This window comes from Lithobates pipiens, unplaced genomic scaffold (assembly GCF_037356315.1).
Source record: "Lithobates pipiens isolate NorthernLeopardFrog02 unplaced genomic scaffold, aLitPip1_a1.2 Scaffold_28, whole genome shotgun sequence".
Taxonomy (NCBI): domain Eukaryota; kingdom Metazoa; phylum Chordata; class Amphibia; order Anura; family Ranidae; genus Lithobates; species Lithobates pipiens.
In genome coordinates, this window is record NW_027507789.1 from 204,855,056 (window position 1) to 204,874,838 (window position 19,783).

General features: G+C 45.9%; 1 protein-coding gene across 3 annotated transcripts in view; it reads right to left on the reverse strand.

Annotated features, from left to right (window-relative positions):
• NKAIN4 (sodium/potassium transporting ATPase interacting 4) overlaps positions 1–19,783 on the reverse strand; it is a 77,675-nt gene that overhangs the window by 27,368 nt on the left and 30,524 nt on the right. For all 3 annotated transcript variants that reach the window (XM_077460350.1, XM_077460353.1, XM_077460351.1), the window contains exon 2: positions 2,916–3,053. In XM_077460350.1, the coding sequence (XP_077316476.1) occupies positions 2,916–3,053 (138 nt within the window). The remainder of the gene's footprint in view (positions 1–2,915; positions 3,054–19,783) is intronic.

A 19,783-nucleotide genomic window follows, 5' to 3' on the forward strand; every position in this document is an offset into this window, starting at 1 on the left:
AAAGGCCAGCACCACCCAAAAGGAGCTCAGGTATCAGATGGGTTTCATATAACTCCTGTGTGGGACCACAGGGATATAGTATAACGTGTTTCTTTATTTTGAAATGAAAATGTTGCCCTTAGAATCACTTTTTAAAGTGGAGTTCCACCCATTTAAAAGTCAGCAGCTACAAAAAGTGTAGCTGCTGACTTTTATAATCAGACACTCACCTATCCATGGTCCAGCGATGCGGGAGCACAAAGCCCCACTCCTCTCTGCGGCACCGGCATTCTAACTGTGGGCGTCCAGGCTGTGGCTTCACTACGCACTGCTCAAGGGTGAGCCGCGCTGCGCGTTGTGATTGGCCAGGCAATCTTCTGGGACCTGTGACGTGTCCCAGAAGATTGCATGGATGGAGGGGGGGAGAGGTGAACTTCCTTCTGGGGCTGCCGCGCCAGGGGAGGAAGTGGGAGCTGGGTGCTTGTAAAAACAGGGTACCCGCTCCCCCCCTCAAGAAAATGACATGCCAAATGTGGCATGTCAGGGGGTCACCAAACTTAAAGTGTACCTCCCAACTTTTTGAGATGGGAGTGATCAGCCAAAGTATGCAGGCATAGGACACACCCCTTGCCACGCCCCCTTAAAGGAGAATTGTACAAAAAACGAGATTGGTTAAACACACAAGTGCTTTTTTTTACCACTACTATTCCTTTATATTGGCTTTTGGAATTTATAAATGCAGCAATTTAGAAATCAGATCAATTTACTCAGCCTAACATTATCTTTCACAATATTTAAAAAAATATATTCGGCTAACTTTACTATTGTCTTATTTTTTAATTCAAAAAAGTGTATTTTTTCCTAAAAAAGTGCGCTTGTAAAACCGCTGCGCAAATACAGTGTGACAGAAAGTATTGCAACGACCGCCATTTTATTCTCCAGGAAAAAAAATGTATAACTTGTAAACAACAAATCTCAGAAAGAGGCTCGGTCCTTAAAGTGGTTGTAAACCCTTAGGCCGCGTACACACGCGCGGACTGTTCGCCCAACTTTGTCCGCTGAACAGTGTTTGGGCGGACAGTCCGCTCGTGTGTGGGCTTTCAGCGGACAGTTTTAGCGGACAGTTTGACGGACAAGGTTTTTCGGAAATTCCGTAAAACTGTCCGCTGAAACCTTGTTTCAGCGAACAGTCCGCTCGTGTGTAGGCTTGTTCGTCAAACAAAGTTGCGCGCATGCTCAGAAAGGATTTTCACGCTGAAAGTTATAATGCAGTGTATAGGACGTTGTATTTTTCGTCCCGTCGTACGTGCCGTTCACGTCATCGTTTCAGCAAACTGTTCGTTCGTCGTGTGTGGCCATGTCCGTCCATGCTAATTTTGAGCGGACTGTTTGCCGAAACTGTTGGACGGACAAAGTTGGGCGAACAGTCCGCGCGTGTGTACGCGGCCTTACAGACCACTTTGACCTACAGGTAAGCCTAGATTAAGGCTTACCTGTAGATGCAAGAAATATCTCCTTAACCTACACGGTTAGACAACAATGCAGACTCACTGAGTGGCGTTTAATGAATGGGATCGTGCCGTCACAGACGGCTCCCGCACGCATGTGCGGGAGTGACGTCATAGCGGGTCCAGCCAGTCACAGCGCCAGAGCCGCGAAAGTCACTCCGGGTATCATGGCGGCGACGGAGGAGGTGAGCGAGGACCGATGCGGGGACGTCGATCTCAGGTAAGTACTGTATTTATCGGCTAACACGCACTTTTTTCCCCTTAAAATCAGGGGAAAATCGCGGGTGCGTGTTGTACGCCGATCCCCCGCCATTTCGGAGCCTCTGGCGGCTTTTAGCCGGCTTTGCCGCTTCCCGGCGGCTTTCGGCCGCCTTCGATCCTTCTCAGCGGCTTTCGGCTGCCTTCGGCCCTTCTCGGCGGCTTTCGGCCTTCCCGGCGTCCGAAAACCGCCGAGAACGGCCGAAAGCCGCAGAGAAGGGCCGAAAGCCTCTGAGAAGGGCCGAAAGCCGCCGAGAAGGGCCGAAAGCCGCCGAGAAGGGCCGAAGGCAGCCAAAAGCCGAAGGGAAGGGCCGAAAGCCGACGGGAAGGGCCGAAGGCGGCCGAGAACTACCGAGCGCCGCCGAGATACACAGGACATCTCACACCATTTTTAAAACTAAAAGCTCGAAATAAAACAGACAAGGCTGAAAATGACACAGACAAGGGGACAAGGCTGCAATGGTGGACAAGGCTGTAATAGTGGACAAGGCTGCATTGATGGACAAGGCTGTAATAGTGGACAAGGCTGCATTGATGGACAAGGCTGCATGACAAAGCTGCATATGACACTGACAAGGCTGCATTGATGGACAAGGCTGCATGACAAAGCTGCATATGACACTGACAAGGCTGCATTGATGGACAAGGCTGCAAATGACACTGACAAGGCTTCAGATGGACACTGATAAGGCTGCATTGATGGGCATTAAAATTTAAGTTTTTTTTCCTTAAACTTCCCTCCTAAAAGTTTTTTTCCTTAAAATTCCCTCCTAAACTTGGGGTGCGTGTTATACGCCGATAAATACGGTAATTCATAATGAGCTAGTATGCTATGCATACTAGCTCATTATGCCTTTGTCTTGCAGGGTGTTTTTTTTTTTTTTCAGAGAGGGTTTACTTCCTCTTTAAGTGGTGAAGGAGGGCGTGGCAGGGGGTGTGTCCTATGCCTACATACTTTTGCTAATAGTTCCCATCTCAGAAAGTTGGGAGGTGTGGCAAAGGTTCACTTTTTTTGTAAAGGGTCCTGCCGCAGGATAAAGCTTCTGAACCAATAACGTCTGCTTCATTTCCCAGAATCTTTTGTCACTGTACACATGGAGCTGGTGATGCTGTGTCTGTGCCTCTCACTTGTAGTACCCAAAGCGCTCCACCAATGACATGAAGACTTACCGCGGTGACGTAGCGTGGCCTGTACTGTAAAGTGCCGAACAGGCCTAATATGATAGCGATGATGTGTAGAAAATTGGCCAAAATTGGAGCCCATTGATAGCCCAAGAAGTCAAAGACTTGGCGCTCTAGTGCTGCGATCTGTACAGAGAGAAATAAGAAAAGGAAAGTGGATGTTGAATAAATGAGCATTTTTCATGTGTACTACAGTGCCTTGAAAAAGTATTCATACCCCTTGAAATTTTCCACATTTTGTCAGTTTACAACCAAAAATGTAAATGTATTTTATTGGGATTTTATGTGATAGACCAACACAAAGTGGCACATAATTGTGAAGTGGAAGGTAAATGATAAATGGTCATCAACATTTTTTACAAATAAATATGTGAAAAGTGTGGTGTGCATTTTTTATTCAGTCCCCCGAGTCAATACTTTGTAGAATCTCCCCACCGCCCTCCAGTACTTCTCCTGGCTCGCCCGTGCGATCAGGGAGCCAGGGAATAAATCGGTCGGCCCTGGCCATTTACCAAAGAGCTGACTGTGGACCAGATGGTCCGTGGCCATCTCTATAACCCTCGGAGGCCACATGCGAGCTCATGACGTCACTTCTGGCATCGGCAGATGTTTTTTTAGCTGGAAAGCATGAGATCAATTTTTTTTTTATCTCATGCTTTCCAGCAGAGAGGAGAGATATGAGGACTTATAGACCCCAGATCTTTCCATTATGAAGAGCTGTCATGCCCTATTCCAGTGGCAGGCGGTCCCCTAGTTACAAAACATCCGACTTACAAACGACTCCTACTTACAAACAGAGGGAGACAACAGGAAGTGTGAGGAAATCTACCCCTAGGAAGGGGTAGACTTCCCCACCTCAATTCTCTCCTGTAAGCCCTTGTACACACGGTCGGAAATTCCGACGGAAAATGTCCGATTGGACCATGTTGTCGGATAATCCGACCGTGTGTGGGCTACATCTGACTTTTTCCTTCGGAATGTCCGACCAACAGATCAGATCAAATTACGAGACCAAAGCTATTGGCTACTAGCCGCAACGTAGTCCCGTCACAACGAACGAACAGCATCACGCTCCGAACGATCGGATTTTCCAACAACTCTGTCCGACCGTGTGTATGCAACACCAGTTTTGGAAAAAATCTGATGGATTTTGTTGTCAGAATGTCCGACCGTGTGTACGGGGGCTAAGAGATATTATGAGAAAAAAGGTGTCTCCACTGATGCTTTATCACCAGTCCTTGTTTCCACAACAACCACAAATTTTCTAAATCCAATTGTCATTGGAACAGAAAGTGAGGAGAAATCTTCTGAACAGGGGCGCAGACCGCAAAACAAACGTTACAGTGGTGATAACCCTTCCCTATGTTTTCCAAAAAAAAAGTTTTTTTTGGGCTTAAAAAAATTTTTACCCGTTCCGATTTACAAACAGATTCAACTTAAGAACAAACCTTCAGACCCGATCTTGTTTGTAATTCGGGGACCGCCTGTACAAGGGATGTTTACATTCCTTGTAATAGAAATAAAAGTGATAAAAAAAATAAAATGAAAGGGAAAGTGTAAGTACGGTATATAAAAAAAATATATATATGTAAACGGCATTCAAATCACACATGTGAGGTATCGCCGTGAATGTTAGAGGGAGAGCAATAATTCTAGAGGAAGATCTCCTCTGTAACTTTAAACTGGTAATTTTTTTTTAAAAAAATTGTACATTTTTACCGGAGATTTTTTTGGCGCCATTCCACAAGTGTGCGCAATTTTACAGTGTGATATGTTAGGTATCTATTTACTCAGCGTAAGATCATCTTTCACATTACACAAAAAAAAATTGTAATAACTTTCCTGTTTTTTTTTTTTTTAATTCATGAAAGTGTTTTATTTTTATTTTTTTAAATTGCATTAGAAAAATTGTTACGCAAATAAAAAACATAAACATAACATGACATAAAAGAAAAGCAATGACTGCCATTTTATTCCCTAGGGTCTCTGCTAAAAAAATATATATAATGTTTTGGGGTTCTGAGTAATTTTCTAGCAAAGGAATTATGATTTTTACATGTAGGAGAGGAATGCCAGAATAGGCCTGAGCTGGAAGTGGTTAAAGCGTTTGTTAACCCAATTAAAAAAAATAAAATAAATGTACCCTGCTTCTTTAAAGCATGTTATATGACACAGTGCTTGTCCTGTGTCATTTGGCCCCCTATAACACCTAAAAAACCTGGCTGATCCTGACAGTTTCTCCCCACCTCAATGTAAACTGACCACAGTGTATCATGACTGCTGAGACCAGACACCGTGGTCAGTTTATGTGCCTCTGTCATCAGCAGCCTGCTATCTGCTCTCCTCTCTGCTCCGGTGTCCTCCTCCCCCCTCCCCTCTCTGTCTGGGTGTGAGCTGCCTCTCCCCCTACTCTCATAACACTTACCTGTATACACGATCAGCACTGGCTCCTATTGCAGTGTCCCCCCTCTGTGAATGATTTATAAATATAAATGCTGTAAATACCTAATTTAAGAGCCGAGATTGCGATCACATGACCAGCCAGCTCTCTCCTCCTCTCCTCCAGACTGACATCAGCAGAGGAATCTCAGCCCCGCCCACTGCATCTCTCAGAGGAGGAGAGGAAAAAGTTTGCCAGTCATGCATACCTCCCAACTTTTTGAGATGGGAATGAGGGACACCTATCAGCAAAAGTATGCAGGCATAGGACACACCCCTTGCCACACCCCCTTAAAGGAGAATTGTACAAAAAAACAAGATTGGTTAAACCCACAAGTGTTTTTTTTTACCACTACTATTCCTTTATATTGGCTTTTGAAATTTACAAATGCAGCAATTTAGAAATTAGATGAAAGGTTTAGCACTGGGAAACACTTTTTGATAGATAAAAAGTGCATTTTACACAAATGAGGAGGAATGATGGACAGAGGGACATTGCTCCAAATCAGGGACAGTCCCTTGGAATCAAGGACAGTTGGGAGCTATGAGTCATGTGATCGCAATCTCGGCAGTGAAATTAGGTATTTGCAGCATTTATTTTTATGAATCACACACAGAGGGGGATATTACAATAGGAGGCAGTGCTGATGGTGTTTACAGGTTAACAACCACTTCCTCACTACACTACACTGAAGCCACCAAAAGCCAGGTCATTCATAACAGCAGCTGGCGCAGTGTGACATTCATTTACAAATCCTATCCTAATGACAGATTTGCTTTATGTTGGGTTCACACTTATGCAAATCAGATGAAGTTTTTGCCGCATCCAATTCGCATGACAGAAGAGTGTGACCGGCTCTCAATGGAGCCAGTTCACACATCGCTGGGGTGGCCGCGGAGTGCACAGCAGAAGGTTCCTGTGCGTCTTTGGCCCCCGTTTCAGGTCCAAATTCAGACAAAAAAGTTGGAACTACTTCAGACCTAAAAATGGTGACGCACTGGACCCCCTGCTGTGCCCTGCGTCGCACATTGGGGGAGAGTTATTAAAACTGGAACCCTCAGAATCTGGTGCTGCTGTGTAAGGTAACCAATCAGCTTCTATCTTCAGCTTGTTCAATTAAGTTTTGACAATAAAACCTGAAAGCTGATTGGTTTCTATGCAGAGCGGCACCAGATTTTTTATGCCAGAGTTTTAGTAAATCTGCCCCATAGTGTTTACCTTTTCAGACAAAGAAAGATGAAAAGGTAAACTAACACCAGGTTCTGGTAGCTGCCCCACGATGATGTGCATGCGCTGCGACTCGTCATCGGGAGCTGGATGTCTTCTCTGGGTTCCTGAAGCCACCCCCCTTATGATGTGCATGCAACATGGCATGTCATTATGGGGCCAGATGCAACAGCCAGCTCCCCGATGATGCCCCAGTGGTGCATGTAGCCTACAGCAATGGTCATCGACCCTGTCCTCAGGGCCCACTAACAGGCCAGGTTTTATGTATTACCTTGGGGAGATGTAGACCTGTGATGTATTTCAGTTATCTTGCAAACCTGGCCTGTTAGTGGGCCCTGAGGACAGGGTTGATGACCACTGCCCTACAGTACTTCAAGTCCTCCTGGGATGTGTCACGTGGGCATCCCAGGAGGGAGAATCGAGAAGTGGGGGGAGTGTTCCCCGAAAAAAGGTATTTAAAAATGAAGAACAATAAATATGTGGTTGTTGGAGAAGAGGTAGGTAAGAGTGGAACGGCTGAGGGTGAAGGTTAGCCAATAATGAGTATCATAAGCTCGAAACTTTCTGTAATATTCATTCTAATTATAATTATTATTATTGTGTAGGCGTACAGCTCTCACAATCTTCTCAACTACTAAACACTATAATTTGATCCTGTTGGTCACATTTAGTAGCTGGGATATGTTGTTAGCACAAGCTTCGGAAAATGACAAGGTGTCAACTTTTGGCTCTATAGGTATAATTATAGTCCGTCAAATTCTGACATAAGCTCTGCAGCCATTAATTGCCCTTATCAACCTTTTTTGGTGGACAACGTGTTCTTCTACAGATCTATTCTTTAGCGCCGTCAGAGGGACGAGAGCAGAAGGAAAAGAGACAGAGGGGGTTGGGTGGTAGAAGGGACAGTTGGGAGCCATGTCGAAATGTTATTGGTTCCTGTGGGTTAACGTACTGTCGTCTCTTCGCGCCGTCTGCCCGAACAGGCCCATATAGGTGTGAAATTGTTTGTGTGCCGGAGGTGCCCAGGGACACGTCAGTTGTCCTCATTATCGAGTTTACCCTTGCTCAGCACCGAGGGGCCTTTGGCCACTGTACAGCAATTACAGTCGGCGCAGCAATGCTCCTGGGAGCTGGCTTGCCATCCAGGCCTCTCCTCCAGCATGATGGATATCCCTGTCCACTTTCTTTGTGAGGAATCCATCATCCTGTCTCCGTGGCCACTGCTCCTGATACCAAGCGGATTCATCACGTGGCCCTTTGTAACATGCATTCTCTGCGACAACCCTCCAGGGTCACCCTAGTGAAGATGAGACAGGCTTGGCACTGCCAACGATATTTGCTATAGATCTGATTTGCATGCAAATGATCCTGGAAGGGAGTGCGAGAGAGGGAAGAGACTCCTACCTGTGCGCTTTTCTGCACACGCCGCAGCCTACCTGCCACCTTGTCGTGTTTGTTTTAATTGGTTTACCCCCTGCTGGGGTTGCTATGGCGACCTTCCTTGGGGTCCTGCAATTTGTGATTTCCCAGCATCCATTGCATGCAAGCAAAGGTCACCGTGAAGGATGCCTAAAGTCAATTTTGCATTTAACCCCTTGCAGAGCAACAGTATGGCTGCATCTCTGCAAGAATTCCAAGTGCTTGGGTAGGGGTACCTGTTTCAGTAGGATCCAGCGAGGCAATCAAATTGCTCTGCAACACATTTTAATCTTCTAAACAAGTTAATAATGCAATTACTGGACCTCCGCTTGGGGTACGTCTCATTTATTCTTTATTTGCATGGCACATAGGAATTGGCCAATGCCCTCTAGCACTGCTTTTAGGATTCTCGCAATGCTCATGTCCGGCAATGTAAAAAAGAAGTGGCAACCGCCCCAACCTATAACTGGCCTTTGCTACAAGGTGCACATGGAAGGGCAATGCACATCACAAACAAAAGATTTCCCAGCACACTTACCAGCCAGCCCGCAAAACAAACAAATTGGCCCTGTTTAAATGTTTTCATTAAAAACAGAGTTTTGTTTGCACATGCTTGTAAATATATGCGTAAGCCACAGTGCCCACGCCAAGAGACCTCTGTGTATACTGCAGTCTTAACTCTAAATTTCCAGGGCCTCCACATATAGGAGCACATATACTAATGCTCATGTGTCTAGAGATGACTGGAAACCTTTGACCTGGGGGCCAAACATAATCAACTGGCCCCTTTCGTGGTAGGAACAGATTTTGGTGGGCTAAAGAAAGAATACCAACCAAAGTATGATATGGTGCCACAGTGATCGATAGGTGTGGTAAAAGGTTGGCATGGGTTAGTGTGACACATCTTACAATATTCTTTGAGAGTGACTCTTGACATTCAGTCACTTGACATCTGAGAGTTGCAAAGGAAGTTGGTGCTGGAAGTCACTGGATGGTGACAGGTCAAAACAGGGAGCAGGTACATAAAATACAATACCCAGTATGTGACACTGGCACAGGTTTTATGCCCAAATTGTGAAGTATTTCCACTCCACCAGCCCAAGATACAGTATCTTCTTAGTACTGCCCCTTCTCAGTCCTCCCTGGGGAGCGGTCCACTTAAAAGTGATATTCTAGTAATAGTGAATGTTTGGTGTGCAAAACCACTTGCTGTCTTTCTATTTGTCTTGGAGACTCCGTCAGGGAAGCCTTTGGGTAAATGTAGCTCTTGGCTAAGGGGTTTTGAGTTATTCCCGCTCGTTCTGCTGCATTTTTTTTCCTACAGTATATAAGAACGTAATTGTCTAGCTAAGAAAGACAGATCCATTTGTAATGACATTTCTCAAGAAATGGCCAACCAGCTTTCTGGAGTTAGCAAATGCCCTCAGTGCTAGGCGGTACCTGTTTCAGCAGGCTCCAACAAGGCATTTAAATTGGGGTATGTCTCATTTGTTCTTTGCTTGCATGGCTCATAGGAATTGGGCAATGTCATCTGCTTTTAGGAGTCCGGCAATGCCCATGTGTCTAAGGATGACTGGAAACCTTTGACCTGGGGGTCAAACTCAACCAACTGGCCCCTCTCTAGGGGACTCCAGCAGGAAAATCTCTGGGTCAGTGTAGCTCCTGGCTATGATGTTTTGGGTTTTTCCACTCTTCCTGCTGCAATCTTTATCCTATATTAGAACATTTTGGTCAAGCTAAGAGAGAGAGAGAGAGAGACATTTGTAATGGCATTGCCCAGGAATTGGTCAACCAGCACTGCTTTTAGGAGTTGCCAAATGCCCACTGTACTAGATTAGAGCCTTGACTTCCTTAAAGGTCCAGTCCACTGAAAAGCAATATTCTAGCTAAGGGTCTAGATGGCTGGGTCACTCAGACTCTTACATGTCTTGGAGACTCCAGCATTGAGATCTTTGTGTCCCTGTGGCTCAGGAGTTTTGGACATTCCCGCTCCTCCTGTTGCATACTCTATTATTATATTTAAAGTAGTTGTAAACCCTTACAAACCACTTTGACCTACAGGTAAGCCTAGATTAAAGTGGTTGTAAACCCATCTGGAAAAAAAAAAAAAGCAACCTGCAAGGCAAAAGGCATAATGAGCTAGCATGCATCGCATACTAGCTCATTATGAACAACTTACCTGAGAACGAAGCCCCCGAAGCGGTCCTCCGTCTTCATGTCTGCCGCTGCCATGGATCCTGGAGTGACTTCCGGGTCTCGCTGCTCCGGCGCTGTGATTCGCTGGAGCAGCGATGACGTCACTCCCGTGCATGCGCACGGGAGCCGACATTTGCGGCATATTGGCGCAATCTGCGTCCTGCCCAGTGCGCCTGTGCGCCGTAGACAGCGGTGCGCAGGCGCACTGAGCCCGGCGCAGTTAATGGCGATATGCCACGAGTGGCGGCTCCCGTGCGCATGCGCGGAAGTGACGTCATCTTGGCTGCGATGAATGACAGCGCCGGAGCAGCGAGACCCACCAAGAAGATGGAGGCTCCGGACTACAGGGGACAGCGGTGACTTCGCTGGCTCCTGTGTCAGGTAAGTGACACATAATGGACTACTGTAATGGTATTGCCCAGGAACTGGCCAACCAGCACTGCTTTCAGGATTCAGGAAATACCCACAATGCTAGATGAGAGCCTTGGCTAACTTAATGGTCCAGTCCACTCACAAGAGATATTGCAGTTATAGGTTACATCTGGGATGGCTAAGTCATTTGTAAGCCTCTTATGTTATGGACTCCAGCAGTGAGATCCCCAAGTCCCTGTAGCTCTGAAGTTCTAGATGTCCCTACTCTTCCTGTTGCATCTTCCATCCTATACATTGAAACACAAATCCAACAAGGGTAAGGTATGTAGTCCAGGGGACTCATTAGGTGACTTATCTCTCCATCGTCTATCCGTTCAGAGCCCTGACCTTTATAATTGACCCTGGCCTGTGTTTATCCATTAGGGATATTGAATTGCAAGCTCCACTTGGCAGGGGATGTTTTGCATGGCTCAATGTTTCCTCTACAGACCTGCAAAATATATTACGCCATATAAATAAAAGATAGTGATAGTAAAATGTCTCAAGCATACAAAGCTCATGTTTCTCCTCCCGCAAGTAAGGTCACCTCTCCGAGACAGGGAGAGAAGGTGTAAAAAATTATCCCAGGATGCAGTGCGGGTCAACTTTTCATGTATGGTCATGGCCTGGCTGACGAGTCAGCAGTAAATGCAGTAAAAGCTATAAAGGAATTAATACAGTCTGAGTGCAGTCATATTTCACATCCAGGAGAATGGGCCTGACCAAGACATATATCTTCCATACAGACTCAGTTATTCAATGTGTGGCTGCATAACTAAGGGAGAAAAATGCTAAGAACATACTTGTATTATATTAACCACCTAACAAATGCAAATACAACCTCAGAAAAACAACCCTTTGTTTAGAATGACCCCCCATAGTTTACAGCTCTAGTATTCATAAACATGTAGCAGAATTATTAAACAAAGGAGCTATGGGTGGCCACTCCTCCTCCCCTGCATGACCTGTTTGTGGCCACTCCCCCTCCCCTGCATGACCTGTTTGTGGCCACTCCCCCTCCCCTGCATGACCTGTTTGTGGCCACTCCCCCTCCCCTGCATGACCTGTTTGTGGCCACTCCTCCCCTGCATGACCTGTTTGTGGCCACTCCCCCTCCCCTGCATGACCTGTTTGTGGCCACTCCTCCCCTGCATGACCTGTTTGTGGCCACTCCCCCTCCCCTGCATGACCTGTTTGTGGCCACTCCTCCCCTGCATGACCTGTTTGTGGCCACTCCTCCCCTGCATGACCTGTTTGTGGCCACTCCTCCCCTGCATGACCTGTTTGTGGCCACTCCTCCCCTGCATGACCTGTTTGTGGCCACTCCTTCCCTGCATGACCTGTTTGTGGCCACTCCTCCTCCCCCGCATCACCTGTTTGTGACCACTCCTCCTCCCCTGCATGACCTGTTTGTGGCCACTCCTCCCGTGCATGACCTGTTTGTGGCCACTCCTCCTCCCCTGCATGACCTGTTTGTGGCTACTCCTCCCCTGCATGACCTGTTTGTGGCCACTCCTAATCTCCCTGCATGACCTGAGTGTGGCCCAATCCTCCCCCCCCCTGCATGGCCACTCTTTCTCTGGGTGGTCACCACTCCTCAGCATAACCTATGTGTGTTCACCCCTCCCCTGCGGGACCTATGTGCAGCCACTCCCCCTGCATTAACTGTGTGTATCCACTTCTCCCCTGCATGACCTGTGTGCATCCACTCCTCCCCTGCATGACCTGTGCCCGTCCACTCCTCCCCTGCGGGACCTGGGTGTGTCCACTCCTCCCCTGCGGGACCTGGGTGTGTCCACTCCTCCCCCTCTGCTCTTGTAGAAGCCAGAACCAAGAAAATAAAAGGATCCGACAGCTTCTAGAAGAGCAATCGATGTGCCAGTGGGAGATCCCTACTGAACGTAACGCTATCATCTGTTTCAGAAAACTGTATCTTTCAATAAAAGCTCAGCACTCCCATATTTAGCTGGTGTGCAGCATGCAGGAGTCAATAAACCGCACAAACAATCTATGTAGATGTTAAAGCTGAGCTCCTGAGCCGATATTAAAAATACCATTTATTCCTGTTTAGTCCTGAGGGGCAGGTGTCAGCTAAACATCAGACGTAAGTCACAAAATAATCAATTACAGAATAAAGAAAACTGGGAAAAAACCCATGGCGATTTCATCAAAAGTGATCAGAAATTTGTGTCGGGTTAAACAGATGACTTGCTGCCTTGCCTGCAGGGACTTTAGAGCTTGTGCGATTCGTGGTGGAAATCAACTGATAATTGCCACGTGTATGGCCAGCTTCAGAGTTAGAGTGTTTTTATCTTTATTATAAATGTCCATAAGAACAAACCAACATGCTACAGGTCTTAAGGGCCCCTTCATCAGTGGTTACATTCAGTAACTTTCACCTTTCACAACCCCAATGACTGATATGTAGGAGGTCACTTTCCAAGTCTGGAACACGAGTCTGTGATCATTGATAATCCACCAAGTAGTTCCCATGCTCAGTCGGCCAGGGGGGGGGGGGGGGGGGGGGGTCAGAAATGAAACTTGACAGCTGTAGTGGCAATCCAAATATTTAGGGGAACTCTTTAAGGCCTTGTCTACACTTGCATTGCTGAAGAGCATTTGACAGGTGGTAAGGAGGCGTTGTATCTCCTCCTCACTGCCTGTTTAACCCCCTAATTTCTAGACTACCGTGCCACAACCACGCGGAATTGCACTTGAATGGAACAATGTTCGGGTGGCACAGTGGTATAGTGGTTAGCACTCTCGCCCAGCAGTAAGAAGGGTCGTTGGTTCAAATCCCAACCACGACACCACCTGCCTGGAGTTTGCATGATCTCCCTGTGCCTGCGTGGGTTTCCTCTGGGTACTCCAGTTTCCTCCCACAATTCAAAGACATGCATGTAGGTCAATTGGCTTCTGTCCAAAATTGATCCTAGTATATGAATGGGGACCTTGGATTGTGGGCTCCTTGAGGGTAGGGACTGATGTGAGTGTGCAATGTACAGGGATAGGGACAATGGTAGGCACTCACTCAGGTTGAACTGGATGGACTGGTGTCTTTATTAAACCTTACTAACTATGTAACTATGTAATGTTGCACTTAAATTGGTCACGTCATGAAACACTGCTGCTGCATGTGTAGAACCCCAACTGGAGAATAGGAGTGCCTTTCCAGCTAAAAAGGGATTAGTGGAGCCCCTGAACTGTAACAATACAGCTGGATGGGGCTGTACACATGCCATGGCCATAATGCTTTGCTTAACTGGAGGTGCAGAATTTGATAGGTGACACCACCTGTCAAACTCACCTATTGAGTGCAATGGGGCCACACCATAAGGCTGCTTTCACACTGGGGCGGTATTCAGGCGTTAAAGCGCTAAAAATAGTGCCTGTGTAGCGCCTGAAAAAAACCGGCCCCTTTCCCTCCAGTGTGAAAGCCGGAGGGCTTTCACACTGGAGCGAAGCGCTGGCAGGACGGTGAAAAAAGTCCTGCTAGCCGCATCTTTGGAGCGGTGAAGGAGCGGTGTATTCACCGCTCCTATACCGCTCCTACCCATTGAAATCAATGGGACACCGCGGCAATACCGCCGGCAAAGCGCCGCTGCAGCGGCGCTTTGCGGGCGGGTTTAACCCTTTTTCGTCCGCTAGCGGGGGTTAAAACCACCCCGCTAGCGCCCGCAGACCGCCGCTAAAACAACGGTAAAGCGACGCTCCCGCGCCAGTGTGAAAGCAGCCTAACCGTGAACCAAAAAGCTTAGCTCACAGTTGCGGCCCTGTCTAGAAATGTAAAAATTGACATTCGGCAATTTAAATTAAGTAGCGCCCGTCTGAAAAAGCGTTCCACTGCAGATATGAAAGAAGTCTAACGGATTACCAATGATCCAGGGCCGGCCCTACCATGGGTCCATTGAGAAGGCAGCACTTTGAGAGGGGCAGCAAATTAAACCATGGCCGCCTCTCCTTCTCTGCTCTCTGCCTCTTGGCAAATTGACAGCCAAGATTTTTTTTCAAGCAGTTTTGTGTGCCTCTAGCCCGCCCCAATACTGCCCTAGCCTGTCTATATACTACCCTAGCCTGTCTATATATTGCCCTAGCCTGTCCATATACTGCCCTAGCCTGTCCATATACTGCCCTAGCTTGCCCCTATACTGCCTTAGCCTGTCCATATACTACCCTAGCCTGTATTTATACTTCCCTAGCCCACCCCTATACTACCCTAGTCTGTCTATATAGTACCCCAGCCTGCCCCTATACTGCGCTAGCCTGTCCCTATACTGCCCTAGACTGTCTATATACTGCCCTAGCCTGTCCCTATACTGCCCTAGCCTGCCCCTATACTGCCTTAGCCTGTCCATATACTACCCTAGCCTACCCCTATACTACCCTAGTCTGTCTATGTACTACCCCAGCCTGCCCATATACTGCTCTAGCCTGTCCCTATACTACTCTAGCCTGTCTATATACTACCCTAGCCTGTCCCTACACTGCCCCAGCACATCCCTTGGAATTGAACATAATGGTATGCCATAGAATTTGCTGTTGCATGTAAATCTGACTTACTGATAAATGTAATTTTAGTTTTAATTATCATGCTATAAAATATTGGATGTGGAGGCCTTTTGGTGGGTTTTTATTTTTTTTTGGGGGGGGGGGGGGGGGTTAGCATTTCATTCTTGGACCCAGGCAGCACAATGTCTTCGGCCAGCCCTGCATTGACCACCTGCTACATTTCAGTCACTGGTGTTCTGAGAAGGTGAAACTTAGGCCTCATGCACACGAGACTCAGGTGAAAACTCTGCTCAAAAAAAGCTGAAACGCGCGTTTTGCCGCGTTTGCATGCCGCGCTTAGCCGCGTTTGCGTTTATAAAGATAACATCATGTAGACCCTCCACAAGCTCTCAAAGCATGTTTTTTTTAACTATTTCTGCTATTTTGATCAGAGTGAGCAGCAGCAGCATAGAGAGCAGTTGTACACTTGCATTTGCCTCTCTTTCTGTGGTATATATTTTGAAATGGATCCCATATTGAATATATGTCAGGAAATGCTCCTAATATTGCTCTTGATGAGACAGCAATGTCATCGCAAATTTCGTGAGAGGTCCAGAGTCAGAGCTCATCGATATTGGACCCATCCGTTGATGGGACAGCGAATGTCCGTTGGATATTTCACAAACATGTATGTGCAGTTGCGTACCGACCCCGACAAGTTTTTTAATTTTAGCCGGATGTCCATTGTCACATTTGATCTGCTCTTAGAAAAAGTACGACCTGGTCTGACATTCGTGGACACCAATATGAGAAACAGTGTGTCACCAGAGGAACGTCTGTTGGTAACGATCAGGTATGTGTATATATTTATAAAATATATTTATCTATTTATCTCTGTCCTTTATTTAAAAAAAAAAGTAATGTCTATTTATAGCAAATTATCCAATTTTTTAAAATATCTAAAATTTTCTTGTGGCAATTTTTAACATGTTTTCATTATTTCTAATATAAAACAATATTAAAATAGTTAATTATTTATTTTTTAATCTTAATATATGTTTTTATTCATTTTTTCTAGTTTCAAATTGTTTTATTTAAAAGCAAATCTATGTTAATTAGATTTTTTATAATTGTTTTAAATGTATTTTTTAATATATTTTTATCGTGAAATATGTACTGGTTAATATATTTTAATTCTTTGCTGCTGTATATGGTAGTATAATATTTTTTAATGCCTCATCCTAACCCTAACACTAACCACTAACCCTAACCCCTAACATTAACCCTACCCCTAACAGCTAACCCTAAACAACCCTAACCCTAATCCAACCCTTAATCCTAAACAATAACCCTAACCCTAAGGGATAACCACTTACCATAACACCCAACCGCAGATGGTCACAGTTGACTTTGAGGCCATGTATCTCTGATGCAGAAAAGTGCATGACATTTTGTGACCCGAGTTTGGCGCCCCCTATCTCGGGGTCACTTGGTGATAGGAACCTCAAATTTAGATATGTTGTAGTGCTAGATCCACAATGTCTGCATACCGAATTTGGGGTTCCTGGCATTAAGTGGTCCCAAGATATGGGCCCCCAAAGTCGGGTCACAAAATGTCATTCTCAGATCATATTTCTGAGTTTTCAGGTCCAAAAAATTGGGTTCCTTTAAAACCGCATATAAACGCAAACGCGGCTAAACGCGGGTGCCACGTTTAGCCGCGCTTTGCATCTGAAACGTGGAAATTTTTGCGTCTGAACCCATTTTTTGGCTTCTGGAAAAACAAGGTTAAACGCAACTGCATAAAAACTGCAAAAAACGAGACTGTGTGCATGGACACATAGGATAACATTGAATGAGTTCAGGGGCAGTTGAAAAAAGTGTCCAACTGCATCTGAACACGCGTTTAACTGCGTCTCGTGTGCATGAGGCCTTACTCATCATAATAACCCCTGAGAATGTGCAGTTCTCCCCGCTGAGGGAGGCCTTAAGAACCGAAGTTCGCTGGTTTGTTCTTATGGATTTTTATGCTAAAAATAAAAAAAACATATGAACCCTAAAGCTGGCCATACACATGGCAATTTTCCTGTCAAATTCCACCAAGAATCACACATCGCAAGTAGTATCCAGAAACTGAGCAAACTACCACCCTCAAGAGTTGACTGTGAAGTTGAACGCGGACAACAAATTCAGTATAGTATTACTGAAAGATCGAATTGAAGAACAGGAAGAAATTATGGCAATTTTGTGCAAATTTTCCAATAGGTTAAACAGAGGTGGGAGGACTTGCTGCTTTGCCTTTGCAGCGACTGTGAGGTTTTCGCGCATCGGACAGATGTCGCTGCAGACAGGGGGAGGTGGTGTGTATATCAAGGCCCACAAAGCAATTCCCCGCGGTAAAACAAAGCATCCAAACCGGCTCATTGTCTGCGCACATTTCCATCCTGGAGCTGTAAAAGCCCGGGGGGAATCCTCTGTCATGCAAGACCGTTAGACAAAGCCGCGGCACGTGCTGAGCGCCAGACTGAGCCGGGTAATTAAAGAGCATCTGCAACGAGGCCCCAAATAACCCCATCCGGCAGTCTGCAATATGGGGCTTTCAACTCATGCAGGGTCTTGAGCATGCAGGCCTCCAGCAAGCGAGATGACATAGGTGCATGGGATCACATCATTGTGCGTTTTGCATGTATAGTGTTGTTTTTATGTGCCCGTATTTCCTATCCATAGGTGGGTAGGACAGCAGTTACCTCTTATCTTCCCTCTACTTCGCCTCATCCTGTTTGCAAAGATGCTCATTATCCGCTGGAATTCTGCTTTTCTGCTTTTTCTTTTTTTTTGACCGACTGCCTTTTCTTTATTTGAACAAGCCTCCTGCCACGGGCGGGAAGATCTTTATGAACAGCCAGTATTTCAGAACAATAACTTTCTAACAGATAAGGGAAGTAGGGTGAAAAGATTCCCTTTAAGCCGGCTGGGTTTGCAATGAGACAACATCAAACAGATCACAACATCAAACTTGATTTGTAATGAATCTTTTCAAATGATGTGCAAGCTACCTGCGCCTTACATCCCTCTCCCCTCCATCCAACACCCCTGGCCCATGCAGAGATCTCTACAAATCCTATTACATAAGGCTTAGCGCTGACAAATGAGAACGACCGTATTCCGATGGAAAATTAAAACTCATTAAAGATGTATCGGTCTTCAGGTTCCCTGACCTTCCGTGCCCCGCATTCCGATGGACACAAAGACTCTCTTGTCTGCAAGAAGAACCATTTCTTAAAAGGCAAAGATGGCAGCCGCAGAACTGGCCCGCTATGCCATTCTATTCATTCAGGTTTAATGAATTGCCATTTTTCTGTTTTTTTTTCCTACACATGGAGGGCACCGGTCTACAGCATAATTCAAAAGGTAGGATGGCTGTATGTAGTCGAACTGCAGAGTCTTGAGGCTCCTCTCTGCTATCCCCAGAGCACCAATCACCCTGTTCTCTGCAGTCAAACTTGTGATCTGCCTCTGGATTTAACCACAAGTGGCCAGTGGCACCCAGACAAAGGAAACTTAAATTAGCCTCATAATATCTTTGCATGTGCAATAGGGACCTTAGACTGTTCCTTGAGGGCTTTGCATGTGCGATAGGGACCTTAGATTTTTCCTTGAGGGCTTTGTATGTGAGATAGGGACCGCAGATTTCTCCTTGAGGGCTTTGCATGTGCGATAGGGACCTTAGATTTTTCCTTGAGGGCTTTGTATGTGAGATAGGGACCGCAGATTGCTCCTTGAGGGCTTTGCATGTGCGATAGGAACCTTAGATTGCACATTGAGGGCTTTGCATGTGCGATAGGGACCTTAGATTTCACCTTGAGGGCTTTGCATGTGCGATAATGACTTTAGATTGCTCTTGAGGGCTTTGCATGAGCAATAGGGACCTTAGATTGCACCTTGAGGGCTTTGCATGTAAGATAGGGACCACAGATTGCCCCCTGAGGGCAGGGACTGATGCGAATGTGCAATATGTAAAGCACTGCTTAAATTCTCAGCACAGTAGTGTAGTGGATAGCACTTTTGCCTAGCAGCAAAAAGGGTCATTGGTTCAAATCCATACCACGATACCATCTGCCTGGAGTTTGCATGTTCTCCCTGTGCCTGTGTGGGTGTGGGTTTCGTCCGGGTACTCCGGTTTCCTCCCACACTCTAAAGACATGCTAGTAGGTTAACCAGATCCTGTCTAAATTGGCCCTAGTATATGTATGAATGTGAGTTAGGGACCTTAGGTTGTAAGCTCCTTGAGGGTAGGGACTGATGTGAATGTACAATTTATATGAAAAGAGCTGCGTAAAATTGAGGACGCTATATAAGCACTTGAAATAAATAATAAATTTAAATCCTTGTAATAAATATTGCAGCGATCACTCAAGAATTTGTCCATCACAATTTTTTATACAACCGAAACTGTCAGGAGCAAAAAGTTCCCATGATGAAAACGACAAGATTGTCATTTTGACCTCATGAATAAGCCCAGGTGACAGGATTCTAAAAATATAAAGTGACAACAGGCGGCTGGCCAGACAGACGGGGCTACAGCATCCAGCAAATGGACCAAACATCCCCTGCTGGGCCATCAATTCTAACAAACAAACAAAAAAAAAAAGAAGAAAAGGCCAAAAGACAAAAG